Genomic DNA, 21807 nt, shown 5'->3' on the forward strand with positions numbered 1-21807 from the left:
GCAGTGTGGAGCTATTTACAAGGGGGGGCAGTGTGGAGCTATTTACAAGGGGGCAGTGTGGAGCTATTTACAAGGGGGCAGTGTGGAGCTATTTACAAAGGGGGGCAGTGTGGAGCTATTTACAAGGGGGGGCAGTGTGGAGCTATTTACAAGGGGGGCAGTGTGGAGCTATTTACAAGGGGGCAGTGTGGAGCTATTTACAAGGGAGCAGTGTGGAGCTATTTACAAGGGGGGCAGTGTGGAGCTATTTACAAGGGGGCAGTGTGGAGCTATTTACAAGGGAGCAGTGTGGAGCTATTTACAAGGAGGGGCAGTGTGTAGCTATTTACAAGGGGGCAGTGTGGAGCTATTTACAAGGGGGGCAGTGTGGAGCTATTTACAAGGGGGCAGTGTGGAGCTATTTACAAGGGGGCAGTGTGGAGCTATTTACAAGGGGGGCAGTGTGGAGCTATTTACAAGGGGGCAGTGTGGAGCTATTTACAAGGGGGCAGTGTGGAGCTATTTACAAGGGGGCAGTGTGGAGCTATTTACAAGGGGGGCAGTGAGGAGCTATTTACAAGGGGGCAGTGTGGAGCTATTTACAAGGGGGGCAGTGTGGAGCTCTTTACAAGGGGGCAGTGTGGAGCTATTTACAAGGGGGCAGTGTGGAGCTATTTACAAGGGGGCAGTGTGGAGCTATTTACAAGGGGGCAGTGTGGAGCTATTTACAAAGAGGGGCAGTGTGGAGCTATTTAGTGTGGAGCTATTTACAAGGAGGGGCAGTGTGGAGCTATTTACAAGGGGGCAGTGTGTAGCTATTTACAAGGGGGCAGTGTGGAGCTATTTACAAGGGGGGCAGTGTGGAGCTATTTACAAGGGGGCAGTGTGGAGCTATTTGCAAGGGGGCAGTGTGGAGCTATTTACAAGGGGGGCAGTGTGGAGCTATTTACAAGGGGGCAGTGTGGAGCTATTTACAAGGGGGCAGTGTGGAGCTATTTACAAGGGGGCAGTGAGGAGCTATTTACAAGGGGGCAGTGTGGAGCTATTTACAAGGGGGGCAGTGTGGAGCTCTTTACAAGGGGGCAGTGTGGAGCTATTTACAAGGGGGCAGTGTGGAGCTATTTACAAGGAGGGCAGTGTGGAGCTATTTACAAGGGGGCAGTGTGGAGCTATTTACAAAGGGGGCAGTGTGGAGCTATTTACAAGGTGGGCAGTGTGGAGCTATTTACAAGGGCGGCAGTGTGGAGCTATTTACAAGGGGGCAGTGTGGAGCTATTTACAAGGGGGGCAGTGTGGAGCTATTTACAAGGGGGCAGTGTGGAGCTATTTACAAGGGGGTAGTGTGGAGCTATTTACAAGGGGGGCAGTGTGGAGCTATTTAGTGTGGAGCTATTTACAAGGAGGGGCAGTGTGGAGCTATTTAGTGTGGAGCTATTTACAAGGAGGGGCAGTGTGGAGCTATTTACAAGGGGGCAGTGTGGAGCTATTTACAAGGGGGCAGTGTGGAGCTATTTACAAGGGGGCAGTGTGGAGCTATTTACAAGGGGGCAGTGTGGAGCTATTTACAAGGGGGGCAGTGTGGAGCTATTTACAAGGGGGCAGTGTGGAGCTATTTACAAGGGGGCAGTGTGGAGCTATTTACAAGGGGGGCAGTGTGGAGCTATTTACAAGGGGGCAGTGTGGAGCTATTTACAAGGGGGCAGTGTGGAGCTATTTACAAGGGGGGCAGTGTGGAGCTATTTAGTGTGGAGCTATTTACAAGGAGGGGCAGTGTGGAGCTATTTAGTGTGGAGCTATTTACAAGGAGGGGCAGTGTGGAGCTATTTACAAGGGGGCAGTGTGGAGCTATTTACAAGGGGGCAGTGTGGAGCTATTTACAAGGGGGCAGTGTGGAGCTATTTACAAGGGGGCAGTGTGGAGCTATTTACAAGGGGGGCAGTGTGGAGCTATTTACAAGGGGGCAGTGTGGAGCTATTTACAAGGGGGCAGTGTGGAGCTATTTACAAGGGGGGCAGTGTGGAGCTATTTACAAGGGGGCAGTGTGGAGCTATTTACAAGGGGGCAGTGTGGAGCTATTTACAAGGGGGGCAGTAAGGAGCTATTTACAAGGGGGCAGTGTGGAGCTATTTACAAGGGGGGCAGTGTGGAGCTATTTACAAGGGGGGCAGTGTGGAGCTATTTACAAGGGGGCAGTGTGGAGCTATTTACAAGGGGGCAGTGTGGAGCTATTTACAAGGGGGGCAGTGTGGAGCTATTTACAAGGGGGCAGTGTGGAGCTATTTACAAGGGGGCAGTGTGGAGCTATTTACAAGGGGGGGCAGTGAGGAGCTATTTACAAGGGGGCAGTGTGGAGCTATTTACAAGGGGGGCAGTGTGGAGCTATTTACAAAGGGGGCAGTGTGGAGCTATTTACAAGGGGGGCAGTATGGAGCTATTTACAAGGGGGCAGTGTGGAGCTATTTACAAGGGGGCAGTGTGGAGCTATTTACAAGGGGGCAGTGTGGAGCTATTTACAAAGGGGGCAGTGTGGAGCTATTTACAAGGGGGGCAGTGTGGAGCTATTTACAAGGGCGGCTGTGTGGTGCTATTTACAAGGGGGGGCTGTGTGGAGCTATTTACAAGGACGGCTGTGTGGTGCTATTTACAAGGGGGGGGCAATGTGGGACTATTTACAAGGGGGGGCTGTGTGGCGCTATCTACAAGGGGAGTTGTGTGGCGCTATCTAAAAGGTGGTGCTGTGTGTGGTGCTATGTACAGGGGGCACAGTTACTGATGGGGCACTTTTATTGGGTTCGAGCACTAAGGTATCATTATTAAAGTCTGGGACGCTGTGGATTATGAGTTTGTTTAGAGGATGGGGTATAGGTGTGGAAGGTGCTAGAAAAGCGAGAAGCCAACATGTCTGTGTGTCAAATTCTGCACTGACAAGTTGTGGCTGGAATATGTCGGCCCAGTGGTCTGGCCAGGATGGAGAAAAAAAGGGAAAGTGAATGACTAATCAGAGAAAACATCACCTAAGTTAGCGGGGGGAAAGCTACAGTCGCGGCTGTGATTGGTGAGTCACTCCTAGCACACTGCAAACTGCACAGGCAATGATTTGGTAATGTGTCTGTAAAAATTTTGGTCTGTCCGTGATTTTTAGCTCAGTTGTCCAGAAATTTCTGAAGTGGAGGTTGGCAACCCTGGCGTAATCAAAGAATTCAACGGTCAGGCATTGAGGAGACTGTGGACCAATAGGATTCTTCAAACCTAGGTATACATCAGAAGTCCCGGGTTTGAGGCATCCTATTGGTCCACAGCCTCCTCAATGTCCACTCTGTTCATTCTTTATTTCTGCTTCAATAGAGGCACGACTTTCTTTGCATGCATGCTATTCCTCAGTGAAAATTGAGGAATAGCATGCATGCAAAGAAAAGCGTGCTGCTGTTGAAGTACAAGCAAAGACTAAACGGAGCAGACATTGAGGAGGCTGTGGAACAATAGGATGCCTCAAACCCGGGTGTATGTCAAAGGTCCCGGGCTTGAGACTTGCCATTGGTCCACAGCCTCCTCAATGTCCGCTCTGTTCATTCTTTGTTTCTGCTTCAATAGCGGCACCAATTACATTTTTCAGTTATGATGGGATACATATATTTAGGGAATTACATTAGATATCTGAGGTGTGGTCACGTAATTCTGTGACTGCACCTCAGACAAAGCAGGTGGGTGGGATAAACTAATGGGGATGGGAGAGTAGGGAGGGCCAATAGACACAGAGGGGGCAGAATAATTAGTAAAGAACAGCCGTGTTGTTACGTAGGTCAGTGAGGTATCGACACAGGACTGTGTGCATACTAACTCTCATCCACAAGCCTGTGTCGAGAGAAAAAAAGAGACAGATGAAAATCAAAAATTCCGGCCGGGCAGAGGTATGGAGAATAGGAAGGAAAGTGTTCAGATTTAATACAGACTGTGTATTAGGAACTTTATTAAATATTTACATATAGCAGTAGTTAAAAAGTGTTGTGTCCCTGGAAAACCCCTTTAAATTGTCCAGTTTTGAAAACCCATTTTCATGTACTGAATTAGAAACGTTAGGGTCCTTATCTCTTGGCCAGAGAGTCGAGATTCTCTCTCTCTCTCTCTTTCTCTCTCTTTCTCTCTTTTTGAAGGTCCTGTCCTGTACTGTCCTGCATTACTCCCCCTGTGGTGGCGCTGCAGGGAAATTGAGCACTTACTACCAGGTTTCCCCACAGATTACAGCTCATCGCTGGGATTCGAAGAAGAGGGAAACTTTGTGATGTGCTTATTGTCTCCCATAAAAATAAACATTACTTTTAACAAAAAGAGATTGTCCAAAGTGGACAACCCCTTTAATGGCACAATATAATTATTTTTTTCCAGAAACACTAATTGATATTGATTATTTAGAAAACTCCTATGGCACTTCTTTGGAAAACACAAAGCGATGCTCCAGCTGGTTATATATTCACCAATTTTCATTGTTTTTTTTTTAACTTATTCTTTAGTTGGAAATCAAAAAGCATGCTAGCAGTTGTTGATATGACTTATTAATTATGGCTTCCTTTTTATTGTAATTAGATCTTGTGTTTCTACTAAGTACTTTGAGGACACAAGGGTGTACAATTCTGAATAGGTAAAGGGAATAACATCCCGCACTCGATCCAATAAAATCAAAAATATTAAATTCATGTGATTAACACAAGAGTAAAACTTTCCTAAAAAGGACGCTTACGCATTTTGAACTGTAGGGTATTAGTCATAGCTAACTTCCCAATGCCCTACATTCAAATATAAACCAGGTGAGGCAGAAACTCACGTGGCATGATAGAAATAGCATACAATGACATTTACATAATCACAACCCAGGACTCCTATTTCAGTGATCAGTGGGTGGTGGCATACCTATCAATCATATATTTTTCTCCTGTCTGTCTCTCACTCTGAAAAACCCGACATATACACGCATTAGATCGACAGCTGTAAAGGATCTGCCAGGCACAGCTTCGGGGTTAACGCCCATAGATAATCAGTCTGCACCTGCTTCTATGTCTGTGAGACTGACTCCATCTTCCACCACTCAGGGTAGCAAGCATAGAAGTGGGAGAACCTATCACAGCCTGGCCAGACTGAGCTAGCTCCCGCCCTCTGTCTATTTATACCTGCCTTTCCTGTTCCTCCTTTGCTTGTGATTCTTCTCGTGTGGTTTCCTGGCCCTGCTGCAGCTTCTTGTACTATTGTCCTTGCTTCATATTGACCCCGGCTTGCTGACTACTCTCCTGCTCTGCATTTGGCACCTCGTACTCTCCTGGTTTGACTCGGCTTGTTCACTTCTCTTGTTGCTCACGGTGTTGCCGTGAGCAACTGCCCCTTTCTCCCCCTAGCTCTGTGTACCCTTGTCTGTTTGTCTGTCGTGCACTTATTGAGCGTAGGGACCGTCGCCCAGTTGTACCCCATCGCCTAGGGCGGGTCGTTGCAAGTAGGCAGGGACTGAGTGGCGGGTAGATTAGGGCTCACTTGTCTGTCTCCCCACCCCCGTCATTACAACAGCGCTTTAATTTGAATGAGAACTGTGTAATGCTTAAAGTGTAAATAAACTTACAGAAAACTTTTGAAATGTCATAGTGACATGTCAGAAGTTTTGATCGGTGTGGGTCCAAGAACTGATCACTAAACACCGATCACTAAAACAAAGCGGCAGAAGCACTCGAGTGAGCTCAGTGCCGCTTCATTTCTGTTCGGCTTTCCTCGGAGCAGTGTACAGGCTTAATGCAAAGTTTATGAGTCTGTACACCGATTGCTCGGCTTTCTGGGGAAACTAAATGGAACAACGATCACCCGAGCACTACTGCTGCTTTCTTTTAGCGATCAAAACTTCTGACAAGTCACTATGACATGTCAAATGTTTTTTAAAAGTTTAGTTACCCATGAATTTTTCTTGTGGTGGCGATGTATGGTAATTGCTGACAGGTTCCCACATCTAACAAAAAGGTATTATCCTAAGCAAACCATCCCTTTAAAGGAAAATAAAAAAGCGCATACAGTATATATAAAATAAATAACCTATAATACCCACATCACATGTTATTGTCCTGGCATCTATTAATGGTCAAGAGCCAGATATTGATACTGGTCCACCATTGTTTCTAGCGTAGAGCCATTGGCTAGAGTTCCAGTGTTGTCATACAATGTGTCACTGTGTTAGATGCCATGTTAACGTATCCTCGGGGGATTTTGGAATGGCTGAGGGAAAGAGGGAAGAATGTGCGCAAATTGTTTGAATTTCCTCTTAGTAGAGTATAAAAGTCAGGGTGAGCAGACAGCAAGTAGATACAGGAGGTGGAGAGGCAACTAACTGATATAGCAGTGCTATAACACTACACAAAACGAAGCTGCGCATATAGCGGTCAGAGCATAGGGTCTACAGGCCATGGAGGATCCCATCACAATGAGAAGACTAATGCTGATTATCCTGGCTCTCGGTCTGGTATCAGGACAGAGCCATGAAATGTAAGACATTTATTTATTTATAAGTTAATGGGGTTTGACATTTTTATATTTGGTATCTTATAATATAATAATCCTGTATGGAATTTTGTTTTTATGCTGCATGATGTTCATTTATTAGCGCTAATCTAAGGAAAAACATTATCCTTTATAGTATTACATGTAATAAGATTATATTTTGCATACAATAACATACAGTAACATTTATGTTACTTTTTAGTATATTTTTTGTTTAAATGTATTTTAAGTAGAAAGAAGCTAATTTCTATTATGGGTCCGTATTTCCCACATATAAGAAAATAAAGGCTGAAATTCTGGAATGTGCATCCATATTCCTTTTTCCATTATCGTATTTGTAGCAAATACAGCTCTATAATAAATTTTGGGAAGATTCGCTTATCACTAAATGTATTAAAAAAAATTCTCGGGGGCATAGATATAGGGGGTGCTGAGGTACGTCACATCCAGACCCTGGTAACTGAGGGGGATCAAAGATCCTCCTGACCACCTAAGAATACACCATAATAGCACTTTAAGTTATGCTTCAGAATTTTCTATATAAAAGTGTCGGTAAGATAAATGTAATAAAATGTCTTTAAAATCTAGCAGAAAATGCTAGTAAGGCATTAAGCAATAAATCATTTTTTTTAAATGGTCAGCTCCACTGTATTAGATTTAGATAATATAATAAATAGTGCAGCATATGTTAACTAAACATCTTATTCTTATGTCAATTTATTCATTCAGAGGATTCCTGTGAGGAGAGCTTTTATGACCATGTCCCCATGATGACACTTCCTGACTCTGTGCTCTATTAGTTCAATGTTATCATAGTAGTAATAGTACTTATAGCAACCAATATGAATCATGTTTTAATTGTCTTGTCATAGCACAGGGGAAAATGGAGTCAAATTAGTTGTTGTATGGTTGAGTGACCCTATGACAACACTGAGCTGTCAGCTCATCGCGACAGGAAATGTTGTTAAGGGGACACAGTTCTTCTCATACGAAAAATATATGTTTTTTTAATACTAAAGCATTTTAAAACGTTAAACAGATAACTTTTGCCAGTTTAAGTGACTGGAAACATGATAAACATTTATAATATACAGAATAAAAATATGAATAGTACTGTGTTGACCTGGGATTTTGTAGATAAGTGCTTTTATTTACTGGCAAATGTCTCTAGTGGTTAAGTAAATGTGTAATACAAAGGTCACGTCATTTTAGAATCAGTATTCAATATATAATGTTTACAATATTTACACATTAGTTAAAAAAGTTGCAATTTCTTTATTTTTGTCTTAAGTTATTTATGATTTTATATTATTTTTATTACTACATTTATAATTGTATCTGTTTTCATTGATAAAATATTGTTATTCTTATTCTTATTATTTCTGTCTTAATTTTTCACTTATATTATTATAATTTTGTGTTATTGTTGTTATTTAATATTTTTTATTATGTTAATAATATTATTACTATTATTTTGATTATTATGTTATTTTACTCTTTCTATATTCATTTATTTCTGAATAATTTGAGATGCAAAAAATATCATAGTATCAAATAGCCATTCGTAATTCATTTCTCATCTCCATCTTCTAACAGGAAATACTTGATGGTAGCGCCCGCCGTTATGCCCTATCCTTCCAATCAAACCATATGTGTCTACGGCATTTCACCTGATGTTGATGCTACAATAGTTACTTCCTTAACGGCTACGACAACTTCCTCTCTTTTCATTAACCAAATAAATAAAGGAGATTGGCAGATGCATTGTAACGTTTTCCAGGTAATACATCATATTAAGATGTATCTTGTAACTTTTAATATCTTGGTGGCCATATTGCTTTAAACCTAACACCAAGTTGCTGCTGCTAAGCACGTGCTCGGTGGTATCCAGAAATAGGTATATAACAGAAATATAGATATAGGTATATAATTATTTATTATTACATTGTAGATCCCAAATCATTGGCATTTTAAACCATAACCCAGGTCTGCCCAGGAATACCCCCTGAAAAGTTTGAAAATACCACTTTTTGTAGAATTTTGCATAAACCACAACCCTTTTGGGTATCTGGTACAGTTGGTAGGTATCGTAGTCAATTTATATGCAGTCATTGGTGACCACCCAAAAGATTTTAGGTCTATGCTGGCTGATAGTATTTTCCTTTTCTACCAAATCATCTTTGTAAAAAACAATGTGAAACAGGACATATTTATGATAATGACTCGAATTGACACCAAAACTGCTGGCTAAAACGCATTTCAAACAGTTTAGCAAGTATATCAAGTAAAAGAGAATATTATTTTCAAATAGCAAATTATTACTTAAAGAGGTTTTCCCATAAACATAATTTATTACCTATCCACAGGTAGTGGTGGTCTGACCACTGGGATCGCTGCCGATCACGAAAAAAGGGTTTCCCCGAGTCCTCTATGTGAATAGAACAGTCTTGCTAATGCTCGTCCACCACTCCATTCACTTTCTATGAACTGCCTGAGATAGCCGAGTACAGCGCCAAGCTATCTCTGGCAGTCCTAAAAGACAATGAATGGAGCGATAGTCGAGTCTGCGCAGTACCATCACGTAGGGGACTCGGGAGACTCATTTTTGTGATAGGTGGGTTTCAAAGCGGTCAGACCCCAACCGATCAGACATTTATGTTTATGGAAAAAACCCTTTAAAGGGAAGATATCATCAGAAAAATTACCTATTGATGAAATCAAGTTTTTATATTAAAAATATCTTTCTGTCTTTGTTTTTTTGGTTTGTTTTTTTTAATATCCCTTCCTACAGTTAAACTTATCCTGACATGTTTTTCACGTTGGACAACGAATGCTCACAGTATACTAAGTCTTCCACCTATGTAAAAATGATACATGTTTTATGTACAAAAATAAAGATTATTTTCTTTCTTAGGTTCCACCACCCACACACAGTGAAGGGGAGATTGCCACTGTTTCTATCGACATTACAAGTGATACATTTAAGCTGTCGGAGGAAAAGTCTGTGATGATCAGTCAAATGAGAAATGGGATGTTTGTCCAGACAGACAGAGCCATTTACCAACCTGGAGAGAAAAGTAAGAGCGGTTCATATGAAAAGAAAAAGATCAAAATAAAGAGCGCCCCTACTGTCCATGAGCTAGTATCGACTCTAGTATTGCAGCATTCAAGTGAATAGCCCTGAGCTACAATACAACCCATATCCCATGCATGAGGGTGGCGCGGTTCCTGGAAGAATAAAGCCTTGTTTTTATAATCTCATACAACCCCTTTAAATCTCTATAACACTTTAAACCTTTTGTCCTACACAGTAATCATAAAAGCGGTGGATTTTACAGAAAACCTCATTGCCAAAAATGAAAAGGTAAGTATAGACCTCTTAGTGATTAAGCAAAGAATAAATCAGACATATGCAACCTGTGACTCTCCAGCTGCTGTAAAACTATAACTCCCAGCATGCCCTAACAGCCACAGGATGCAAGAAAAGACTAGGGCTTCATGGCGATTTAGTGACGCAAGATCCTATCGCATACAAGTGTGCTGTGCTTGATTTGTCTGTGAATTGCTGTTGCATTGAAGTTGCATGACTATATTAAAAGGCGGTTTGGCAGCGAGACGGGTGCAATTTCGGATTTGCGATACCTATCAGACATACCTCCCAACTTTCATCAATGAAAAAGGGGGACAACTCATGCGCCAATTTTTTTTAACATTAAGTCATGCTTCTAACCCCACCTAAACCCTGTCCATACACATCCAGTTCTCTTAGTGCCCCCAAGCAGTATCATGCCCCCAGTGTGCCCCCACATAGTACCATACCTTCATGGTACCTCCACATAGTGACCACTACACAGTATCCTGCCTTCATAGTGCCCCCACACGGTATAATGCACCCATAGTGCCCCCACACTATCATTCCCCTATAGTCACCACTACACAATATCATGCCAGAATAGTGCCTCCCACACATATCATAGTGCCACCGCACAATATAATGTCCCCATAGTGTCCCCCACAAAGTAAGAACCCCCCTTATGCCTCCCCACACAGTCTAATGCCCTTATAATGCCCCCTCAAGGTTCCCCCACACAGTATCATGTCACATAGTGCCCCCACACAGTATCCTGCCTCCATAGTGCCCCCACACCATATAATGCCTACATAGTGCCCCCACACAATTTCAGGCCCCCTTAGCTCCCCCACACTACTATTCCCCAATAGTAACCGCTACCCAATATAATGCCCCCAAAGTGCCTCAAGCACTGTATAATGCTCCCAAAGTGCCTCAAGCACAGTATAATGCCCCCAAAGTGCCTCAAGCACAGTATAATGCCCCCAAAGTGCCTCAAGCACAGTATAATGCCCCCATAGTGCCCCCACACAGTATAATGCCCCTATAGTGGCTCCCTACACACTTGAATGCCCCCATCGTGTCTCCCCAATCAGTAAAAAGCCCCTATAGTGCCCCCCTACACAGTATAATTATCCCCCACACTATACTGCTTCCATAGTGCCCCCTACCCAGCACGGAATAATATCCCCATAGTGCTTCTTAACAATAACAAAATAAATAAATTCACCTAACCCCATTTTCATGACAAATGGAGGAGATCGCTCTGCATGTCTTCTCCGGTCTGTGCTGTGTGTGGCTCGGCGCAGACAGGCGCAATGACGTCATTGCATTGCCTGCCTGGGCTAAACTGCTCACGGCTGCATTACAGGTTTTAGTGGTAGAGCAGGGAACTAAAATGAAGACATGCTGCCAGCCAGCTTGGACAATAGGACACCACCCAGAATCTGGGACTGTTCCACTGGATTCGGAGTGGTTGGGGCTCATGTATTGGACACTAAAAACAAAAATCACAGACAATTTACACTCTATGCTGGAAAATTTGCACAAAAATCTACAATCATTTCCTGCAATGTTGAAATACGACCTTGCAATCTTGGTGTCTCGCCACTAAAGTTGCATTGTAGCCCGAGCCTAAAACAAAAAAAAAGTATAACTGCAGAATCAGTCTGTAAACATGGAAAGACTTAGGTCTGCATTGGAGCTGTACATACAAAATAGTAGGAGATTTTTAATCGAGGCTATTTGCAAACTTTCTTTATATTTTTTTTCCAGATACATTAGAGCAATAACAAAAATGCTTGTAAATGTGCACATATCCTTTATCATTCATATTGATATCTAACCATGGCTTGTTTTCTATTTTACAGTTTACATTGGTTAACTTAAAGGTAAGTCATATACTGCACTAAAAGAGCCAAATTCACACGTCCTTTAAAGGAACACTAAACCTAGAAATGAATTATAAAGCAAACAGGAGATGAACTTGCACACACTATTTGTCATTCTGCAGCCCTTTCTGTATGTTCCTGAAACAAACAGTCTTGTTGAAATACTGCAGAGAACGCAGGGGTGTATTACCTCCTGATTTCAATGTTTGTCTGGGGAACAACTGAGGTGTGCGACTTATTCAAGAGGCAGATCTTAATAATAATATGTGTCCTGCTGCAGACAGGGCAGAGGGGGAGGCTCGTACTGCAGCCAGTTGTTTTACAGCTAGACACAAAATTGTAAGGAGAAAAAGGGGGAAAATGGCTGATATCCTGGGACACATTTTATATATATTTTTATAGATATATAGTATTTATATATTACAATATAGTTTGAATTGTAATATGAGACATAATAACATGAGTGGAAAGGAGGAGATTAGTGGAGAAATTGTTAGGATATGTTTTTATCTTTTTTTGGATTTTTTATGTTTAGTGTTTCTTTGTAACGTATGTAGTAAAACATACTTTAGCAACAATTGTTTAGATAGCTACAAGGGGTACAGAGGTTACAGTCATACTGGACCTTGTGCATGAGTCCAAAGGCCCCTATACTACATAAGAAGACACCCCATTAGAAATAGCACATGCTAGGTGGGGGCCCCCTTTTACAGAATTTGCATTGGGTCCCAGAAGCTTCAAGTTACACTTCAATGTAGAGTTATCATAGAATATATCCTAGTTATTCATTATAATGAAGCAAGTGTTATTTAGCCTCTCTATATCAGACAGTATACGGGGTTCAAAAAGGGAAAGTGTATTACAAAAGATATGACAGCTATTAACATCTATTATTTCATGCTTGCCTTTAGGATGACCAGGATAACATTATAAATCAGTGGCAGAATGTTCAACCAAACAGTGGCATTTTGGAATTGTCCCATAATCTGTCCCCTGACATACGAGTGGGTACTTATACTATCACAGCTATTAAAGATAACTACGTAGCAGATGTAACCATCACTATAGACAAGTATGGTGAGTTCAACATGATTTGTTTGAAAAATAACAAAAATGAGAGTTAATGGAATGAGTCCAAAATCTTAAAATGTAAATGTTTAGATTTAAGCAATTAAAGGTTTTGTCCACTTTGGACAATATCTTTTGGTCAGAAGTGTCCCCCAACTAAAACCATCAGCTAAGCCTCTACAGTCACGGCTGAGTCAGAGATTAAGAATGGGGTTGGCTTAGTTATGAATTGAGCCTCGGAGCCAGCTTCTTCGTCCGCGTCATCGACACACAGAGAGGAGGGGGAGCACCTTTTCCCCGGAGTGACACGTCATAGCAAGAACGGCAGCTCCGAACTTCCTGGTCCTCGCGATGGCACCTGAAAACCTGCGATCCGTGCAGCTTTTAAAAATAAAGTATATTAGAAAATATCTTCATTTCAGAGAAGACATATAATAAATCATTTTTCTTTTCGGCGGACAATCCCTTTAAGTATATGTTCTAAAGATATAGCATAAATCAATAATGAGCACAAATGGCATAAATTATCCTATTAGGAAAATGAAAAGCTGAATTTACATTTCGAAAGAATAATAAATATATTTTCTGTTTCTTGTACAGTTTTACCAAAGTTTGATATCACAATAGATGCTCCAAGTAGTGTAACCATTCGTCAGGATAGCCTCCTTCTCGACATTTCTGCCAAGTAAGTACAGTCTATGCATCTCATTGTTAAGAGTTTGTTATCCAGACTGTAGGGATTGGATGTGTTCTTCAAAAAATACTAAAAATAATACACACGTATAACATTCATATCATGGAAAATGCCTCAGAACTTTTGTGTCTTTCTAGATATACATATGGTAAGCCTGTGAGAGGTCGTATGTCTGGAAAAGTTTGTCGCACTGCCATTTTCAGTTCAAATCACATCTGTAAACCAATCGATGGAGAGGTAAGGTCAAGTCAATAAAACTTTCTTAATGACCAAGGATATGAATAGATAGATAGATAGATAGATAGATAGATAGATAGATAGATAGATAGATAGATAGATAGATAGATAGATAGATAGATAGATAGATAGATAGATAGATAGATAGATAGAAATTCATAAATTTGATGTACTCAGTAACTGATTTCTTTGGTTGTTGTCTGTAGACTGATGTATATGGAAACTACAGAACAGAAGTGGACAGTGATTACTTCAAGTTTAAGTACAATGGATACAACAACTATATTGACGTGGAGGCTTTTCTTGAGGAGGAGGGAACTGGTAATGATGACTGTAGATGAAGTTACTATTTCTGGCAGACATATGTGAGAGCCAAAACCTTAAAATGTTATTTTTACAACCAGGGGTGAGGTAGACAATCCCAGCAACAGTCCCCTGTACCCTGTATTATACAATAGAGCTTTATGGTCCTCTTTTTGCTCACACAGAGGAATGCAGCCTTTAAATGATTCACAGTCAAATGTTAAAGCCCTTGAATTTCTGCTTAATGCAACTGAATAGGCTTAAAAATTGCATTGGCCACATGATCTCAAATACATCAAGTGACACCCTGATATACAGTGACCAACAATGTTGACGGGGCTTACGGTTTTACATAAATACATTTGGATCTTTGTATAAATGAAATGTTTTACAAATATCCAATATACTTTGGGTTTAAATTTCTAACACTTTTCAAGATATGTTTGCGCTGTCAGTGAATGGAAACACTCTTGTTTACATTCAGAGGCAGGAAACCCCTACATATCTAGTCCTGCTCTCTTCTGAGAAATGGATACATTTGTATCCAGTCTAGGCAATGCTCTGTGAGCTAAATGGCCTGGACTCCAGATTGATACATTGTAGCAAACCAGCTGTAGCTGGTATTTAGCTTCACAGAGCATTGAAAGAAACACAAAGTATATTAGAAAGTTTGTAACTTTTCATTATGCAGTGATTAAACTTTATTTACTTAAAACGGAAAAACCCCTTTAACTCCTTGGCAACGTGTTACGTAACTGCACATGACAGTGGCCAAGAGGGAGTATGGCGATGGCTCACGGGCTGAGTCCACTCAATACTCATTGTCGAGTATCGGTTGTAACATACAGCCGACAATTCACTGCAAAGAACTGGATCGGAGATAGCTTCTAACAGTCCATTGGCCCTCTGCAACACGATCGGAGGGTTACCCATGGGTGCACTACACAGGTCTAGTTCATGGGCTTTTAAATTTAATATAGACAGGGGTCTACTGCAAACATATGTGAGCAGTATTTTAAAGTTATGTATATCAGAAAACGAATTCCCTATTTTATATAAAAATAAAAAAAACATGAAATAAAAAACAGAAAACCAAAGCCCCGTCTCCCACATTTTTAAACTATATTCTGTTTTTGATGCTTTTTTGAAGGAGTGGAGAGAAAAGCTACAAAAAACATTTTAATCACAGATGTTCTTGCCAAGGTGGAATTTAAGGAGTCCAGATCTGTCTTTAAATCAGGGCTTGATCACCGAGGTCTGGTAAGTGATGAATATTTCATAGCAGTGGTGGACTAATTTTAGTTTTTGGGTGCAAAACTGTTGAAGATGTATCCCGAAACCCTTACATTTTAATGAAAACTATGCTAATTGCTTTGTGTACTATAGATCTGTTATACGGCACTCATAGAAATCTATAGGCCCATACTTTTATCTTATGGCTACATATAGAATCTGTGAGGAAAACTTTTTTCATGTTCCATTGCATGCCATTTTCTGGAGGTATTCTCCTGGAGAAGCTTTGCTTCTTGTGTGGGGTGCTGTGTGGAGGCACCATACATTGGCACACAGAGTACCTTTACCAAGGGACTCTGTGTGCCACCATAGAGGTGCCGTGCACGGCTTTGTCATGTGAACGAGGCATAAATTCGACAATAAATAGTATTTCAACAGCAATTGGAAAGATATTTAAGGACTATATTGTTTTTACCATACCTAAAATAAGTGGTTTTTCTTGTAGATGACTCTAACAGGACCAGATGGACTTCCAATTCCAGATGGGGATATTGAGCTGTATGTGGATGAGAGAAGAAGAGAAGAAATTTACACAACTGATATAAATGGGTTGGCAAAATTTACATTAGAATCCAACATCTTTATAGATGAAGTGATTAATCTTCGAGTAAGTATTACATATAATAATTCTTTATGGGGGATAGTTTTCAAAATTATTTCAAAAGGATGACGTGACACCACTGAAAATTTGTTCATCAATTACACATTGAGATTATCCTGTAATTAATCTCAGGTTCTATCCCTTTATCCTTTTTGAGGTCAACTTTGATGGGTTGGGTCTGTTTTTGAGGCCCGTGTCCTTACTAAAGTCCACTGTTGAACTTGACTTGAAGACGAGATCTCAAAGGGCTTCAGCATACAGGTTGTTTTACTGAACAATTGACATAATTGTCAGCTGTAGTCCTCCCCATCTGGTCATCCCAACAGACAGGTTTATTTTAGTACATACCAGTTATGATAGGTTATGAGATCATCTACATAGAGAATCTTTCTCTCTGGAAAGTGTGGCGGTGCTACAGGGGAATTGAACTCTTGTTGCCACGTTCTCTCCGATTACAGCTGATTGTTAAGGGTCCCAGCAGTGGGACACCCTGTGGTCATCTTATTTTTGGGGGCCTCTCCTAAAAAAAAGAAAAAAAAAATTTCTAAAGCGAACAACTTCTTTAAGTATAACTATTTTAAAATCTTGCATTGCATATTATACAAATGTTTCTAAAAAAAATAAATATATTTTTTGTCAACCCTTCTAGGCGCACTATATACCCAGACAACCATTGACAAACCCTAGTGGCTCTGCAGACTCTGTTGAGGTGGAACCAGTGTATGAGGATGGTTATGCATCAATAATCCCCTCTTACACAAGAGTAGTAAGCCAAGTGAAAATCAGAAGTGAACCTTTTGTCTTACCCTGTAACGAGAAAGTGAACCTCTGGGCAGACTATGTCCTGGATCCTTTAGAGTATACAAAAGCGACTATAGATTTTCATTACCTGGTAAGTGTTACCAAGGATATGTGTTTACAATATTAATATTGTTACTATTTTTTTACATATTATTCTTAGAATTATAAGGCTGGGTTCACACGACCTATTTCAGACGTAAACGAGGCGTATTATGCCTCGTTTTACGTCTGAAAATAGGGCTACAATACGTCGGCAAACATCTGCCCATTCATTTGAATGGGTTTGCCGACGTACTGTGCAGACGACCTGTAATTTACGCGTCGTCGTTTGACAGCTGTCAAACGACGACGCGTAAATGGACTGCCTCGGCAAAGAAGTGCAGGACACTTCTTTGCCACGTAATTTGAGCTGTTCTTCATTGAACTCAATGAAGCACAGCTCAAGATTTATGAGCGTCTCAGACGCCTCGCAAAATGCGAGGAGGAGCATTTACGTGTGAAACGAAGCAGCTGTTTTCTTTTGAAAACAGTCTGTCTTTTCACATGTAAATGACAGCTAGCGTGTGCACATACCCTTATTATTAATAACACTTATCAAAGACTCTTAGGCCCTGTTCACACTGAGTATTTTGCAAGCAGAAAAAATGTGGCTCAAAATTTCTTCAAGAATTTTGAGGCTGATTTTTACCTGACTGCACTTTCTTGCTGTGGTTTTTCTGCCTCCCATCAATTTGAATGGGACGTCAGAGGCGTTATCATGGCGAGAATAGACATGAAGCTTTTTTTTTTCCACGTGCAGCTAAAAGTCGTTCGAGAAAAGAAATGCCTCCGCCTCCCACTGAAATCAATGGGAGCCGGTTATAGACTGATTCCGACGCGGTTTCCATGTCAAAATTATCACTAAAAGACTCTGTGTGAACTGAGCCTTAGACCCCTGAAGCTCAGATTTATACTGACATCATGGCCTCCATTTTTATTGAAGCCATGATGGATATGATGGATTCATGATGACCCATTTTGTAACGAACACTAATGAATGATGACAGATCCCATAGAGTTATAATAGGTCTGTCAGGTTTCCATTTTTTAACTGATAGACTAGCAAATCATGCTACACTACTCTGGCCATCAAAGATTAATGGACCTCTGATGGAGAAGAACTAATGGAAGTATGTTCAGATCCTAGTGATCACCATGAAATATGTTACAGCAGGGCCATAAATTATGGGGCATGTGCCAACTAGCCACTTTGTCTTGGCCATGGTGATTAGATACAGGGCTAGGACAGCAAACTGAATTTTTGCCCCATGTGAGGAAAAGCCTAACTACAACTCTAGTTATGATTAAAGAGAATTATAAAAAGCATGGAATGGCTATGACCACTTGAAATCGAGAAAGACAGAATATGCCTGGGCTATGGCAACAGCAATGCACTGGGTGACAACTGCACATATTCTTAGCCCTGTAACATCTGCTGTTGTCACTGAATCTTCTCAAGGCTGTTACCTGTAGATCATGTAAGGCTGTTGCCAACCAGTCATTTCTGTTCCTACGTGCAGCAGGCTGGAATTTGCTCACTGCCTGTGACATGAATGCTGCTGCACATGTGCATTCTGTAGTCTTTCCTGGGCTTAAGACTTACATTTGGGGATCTCTAGCATCAAACTCTTCCAGAAACAAGGTGTTGCTGTTTTGGGAAGTAAGTAGTCATGTTTTTCTTAAACTGTACAAACGATTTATGATCTATATAACCAGAATGTCTGATCCATGTGATCTGGTGCAACCTCCCAAGAGCTACTGCCTGCAGTTTTTTGTCCAAACAAAATAGCGTACCAAAGTTGGACTATTCTTTTCTAAAAAGCATGTTAGAGATAGCATGGGAAAATAGAAGACAACTGTTATAATGTGGAATAGGTTAGGGGGTGGTGAAAATTATTGCATATGTAGACTGGAATCTCTTTAATTGGCCTACAAAAAAGTACAATTACTAATTAGGCTGCAAATTTACAGTTTAAAATATTTTATAATATTTTATTTATGATTATTTAGTATTAAGGTGGTGCTTCTAAATTAGGGCTTTTAATATTTATACAATAGGGATGAATTTTTACTCTAGCCTTCAAAAATCTTTTACGTGTGTGGGGGATAATCCTGTGTATGCTGCTTTCTTACCTGAGGTTTTATTGTGTTTCTCACAGATCATTCAATTTGGGAGAATTGTCTACAGCTCAAGTAAAAGACACACAATCTCTCCAAATGGAGGTATATTCAGAACATTGCTCAATGCTGCAATGTACCATATGTTTGTGCCTTTATTGTTGCATAGAGCATTAATTATGGCATTGCTTAGAATTAAGTCATGAAACTGTACATCATTATAAAATTATAATATAATTTAGGTTTTTACTCAATAGTTCATTTTACTCTGGGGTTCTCAGAGTTTCGATAAAAAGGCCTTTTTTTTTTTTAAATGTATTATTTTTAAAATAAAAGCACTGCCACTCAAATCCATAGGCTGTATCTGGTATTGCAGCTCAGCCCCATTTACTTAAATAAGAATGAGATGTAATACCGGACACAGGCCATGGACAAGAAAAGTAAAAAAATAAAGATCCATTTTCCTCCCCTTTAAGGGGTTGTCCAGTCATAAGAAATTGATGGCCTATCCCCAGGATAGGCCATCAACATCTGTTCGTTGGTGGTCCGACTACTGGCAACCCTGCTGATCAGTCGTGTTGAAAAGGGCCGTGGCGCTCGTATGAGCTTTGCTTCCCCTTCATTCCTTATCTGCTCATACCGTGAATCCCGGACACACTTGTAGTGGCGGTGCACAGTATTACAGCGTTCTCCCATTCAAGTGAATAGGAGGAGGCGGTAATACTGTGAACTGCCACTCCAAGTGTGTCAGTGATTGACAGTACGAGCAGTGACAGTAATGAAAGGGAAGCAGCGCTTGTACAAGCCCCTTCAAAACAACTGATCGGCGGAGGTGCCGGTAGTGAGATCACCACGATCACATAATAATGGCCTATCCTAAGGATAGGCCATCAATTTCCTATGACTGGACAACCCCTTTAATCTGTGCAAGCACTAAGTACATTAAAAGTTGGGTTAACTGTCTAATAAAGGGCTACAACATTTTTTCGCCTAGGTACTCAACCTCTGGCATATGTACCCCAGCGGGTACTCCCACTGCCCCTATGTTGTGCTTTTACTATGTTACATAGAATGATCAACGCTTTGGAAGTACTTTGATGTTATTTATTTCAGTAGGGGGATCTTTGCTTAGAAACACTGAGAAATGCTGCCTTAGGGGGCCATAATTGTTCTCACTGTAAGGCTTTATTTAGACGAACCTAAATATTGTCGGTGTGATGGACGTTTTTTTAAGGGCCGTCACACGGCAGCATGTATTTCAATGGGGCTGTTCACAGGGCCATTGTTTTAACAGACCATGTGAAGGGCCTGTGAAAAAATTGGACATGCCCTATTTTTGTCAGTTTTCATGGATCCCTCAATAGACTTAAGCCATTTTTCACGTCCAAGTTTACACTCGTTCGTCTAAGTAAAGCTTACAGTTTTTAGGAAACCAACCTGTCACCTTTTATGTTGCTGGAGTGCAGGTGGTACAATATTATTTTTACAGTGCAGTTTGAGAGTTCCTATGGAAAATCATTCATATTGTGGGAAATATAATGTTAATGATGTGTTTGCAATGTCCAATATCTTGGACAATAGTTAAGCAAACACCACTATTATAGCATTTAGAAGTAAAGACCACGAACATTTTTGAAGAGTAAATGTTAAGTGTTCCAACCAATAGAGGATATTTCCATCTGCCAAAACGATGGTAATCAATAACAATGGTAATTTTTTTTTGTTTTAATCATTATCTATGTGGCCAGCTCTACAGTTTATGGTGTTGTAATCCATGATCCAATGATTTTACTTAGGGCTGCTGCTTAAGGCATAGGGTAAGAGATAAAATGAGGTTGATGACACATTCTCTAAAGTGTTAATGTTTTTTCTTTCAATCAGGACAAAAGAGCTTCTTCCCGTTTCCTGTTACGGTCACTTCTGATATGTCACCAGCTGCCACCATCTTAATTTACGCGGGCCTTGACAATGGTGATCTGATTGCTGACAGCATTAAAATCCCAGTCACTAGCTGCTTTCCCAACACTGTAAGTGCTATACTTTTCTTTTTCCTCCATGATAGAACAATAATAGTTTTCTTAAGGCCTAAGTTCATTGGAACGTATTATGGTTCAATATACTATTCAAGCTATACAGAGCCATAATACATTGTCCATAAACTTTAATTGGGCCAAAATTTCTTAGGAGCCACCTATATCTCCCGTTTCATATGGCGCCATACTGAGCCCCATACTCCCTATATCTCAGCTTTCTTGACTCTTGTGATTGTGATGTCAAAGAATGTTTAGGTATTGAGACCGTAGGGTTCATATTTCTCATACTGTTTGTGTTAGTAGTTTTTTCTAATAAATCTCTATAAAATACATTGTATACCGTTTTATTACCTGTTTATTGTAACTTATGTGATCACTTTTTCTGTTTAAAGGTTTCCCTTCAGTTTTCGGAGGAGCAGATTCTTCCTGGGGCTATGGTAAATCTCCACATCAGTGCTTATCCAAACTCATTGTGCAATATTCGAGCTGTGGATAAGAGTGTCGAGCTTCTGAAATCAGAAGAGAAACGTTCTGAGGACACTGTAAGTTGCTATCATGCCGTTTTTGTTGATTTTGACTATTATGTTATGTTCACACGACCTATTTTCAGCCGTTTTTTAAAAAACATCCGCGTAAAAAAAAAATGCCTCCTAAAAAGAAGTGCATGTCACTTTTTGAGCTGTTTTTGGAGCAGTTTTTCATTGACTCAGTAGAAAAACAGCTAAAAAAACGACCGTAAAAAACGCAGCGAAAAACGCGAGCTGCTTAAAAAAAGGATGAAAATCAGAGGCTGGTTTCCCTTGAAAACAGCTCTGTATTTTCAGACGTTTTTTATTAAGCATGTAAACATAGCCTTAGGTTTTATAATAGATCAT

The 21807-nt window shown here is 40.6% G+C and overlaps 1 protein-coding gene across 1 annotated transcript in view; it reads left to right on the forward strand.

Moving 5' to 3' along the window:
* Window positions 1-6409: 6409 nt before the first annotated feature.
* The window catches only part of LOC142662933 (alpha-2-macroglobulin-like protein 1), a 32960-nt gene continuing 17562 nt past the window's right edge, over window positions 6410-21807 (forward strand). The window contains exons 1-15 of the mRNA XM_075841227.1: window positions 6410-6489; window positions 8101-8284; window positions 9419-9581; window positions 9816-9868; window positions 11725-11745; window positions 12657-12822; window positions 13414-13498; window positions 13645-13744; window positions 13951-14065; window positions 15198-15307; window positions 15786-15947; window positions 16591-16833; window positions 18941-19004; window positions 20781-20926; window positions 21325-21474. Coding sequence (XP_075697342.1) covers window positions 6410-6489; window positions 8101-8284; window positions 9419-9581; window positions 9816-9868; window positions 11725-11745; window positions 12657-12822; window positions 13414-13498; window positions 13645-13744; window positions 13951-14065; window positions 15198-15307; window positions 15786-15947; window positions 16591-16833; window positions 18941-19004; window positions 20781-20926; window positions 21325-21474 — 1842 coding nt within the window. The remainder of the gene's footprint in view (window positions 6490-8100; window positions 8285-9418; window positions 9582-9815; window positions 9869-11724; window positions 11746-12656; window positions 12823-13413; window positions 13499-13644; window positions 13745-13950; window positions 14066-15197; window positions 15308-15785; window positions 15948-16590; window positions 16834-18940; window positions 19005-20780; window positions 20927-21324; window positions 21475-21807) is intronic.

Source organism: Rhinoderma darwinii, chromosome 11 (assembly GCF_050947455.1).
Source record: "Rhinoderma darwinii isolate aRhiDar2 chromosome 11, aRhiDar2.hap1, whole genome shotgun sequence".
Classification (NCBI taxonomy): domain Eukaryota; kingdom Metazoa; phylum Chordata; class Amphibia; order Anura; family Rhinodermatidae; genus Rhinoderma; species Rhinoderma darwinii.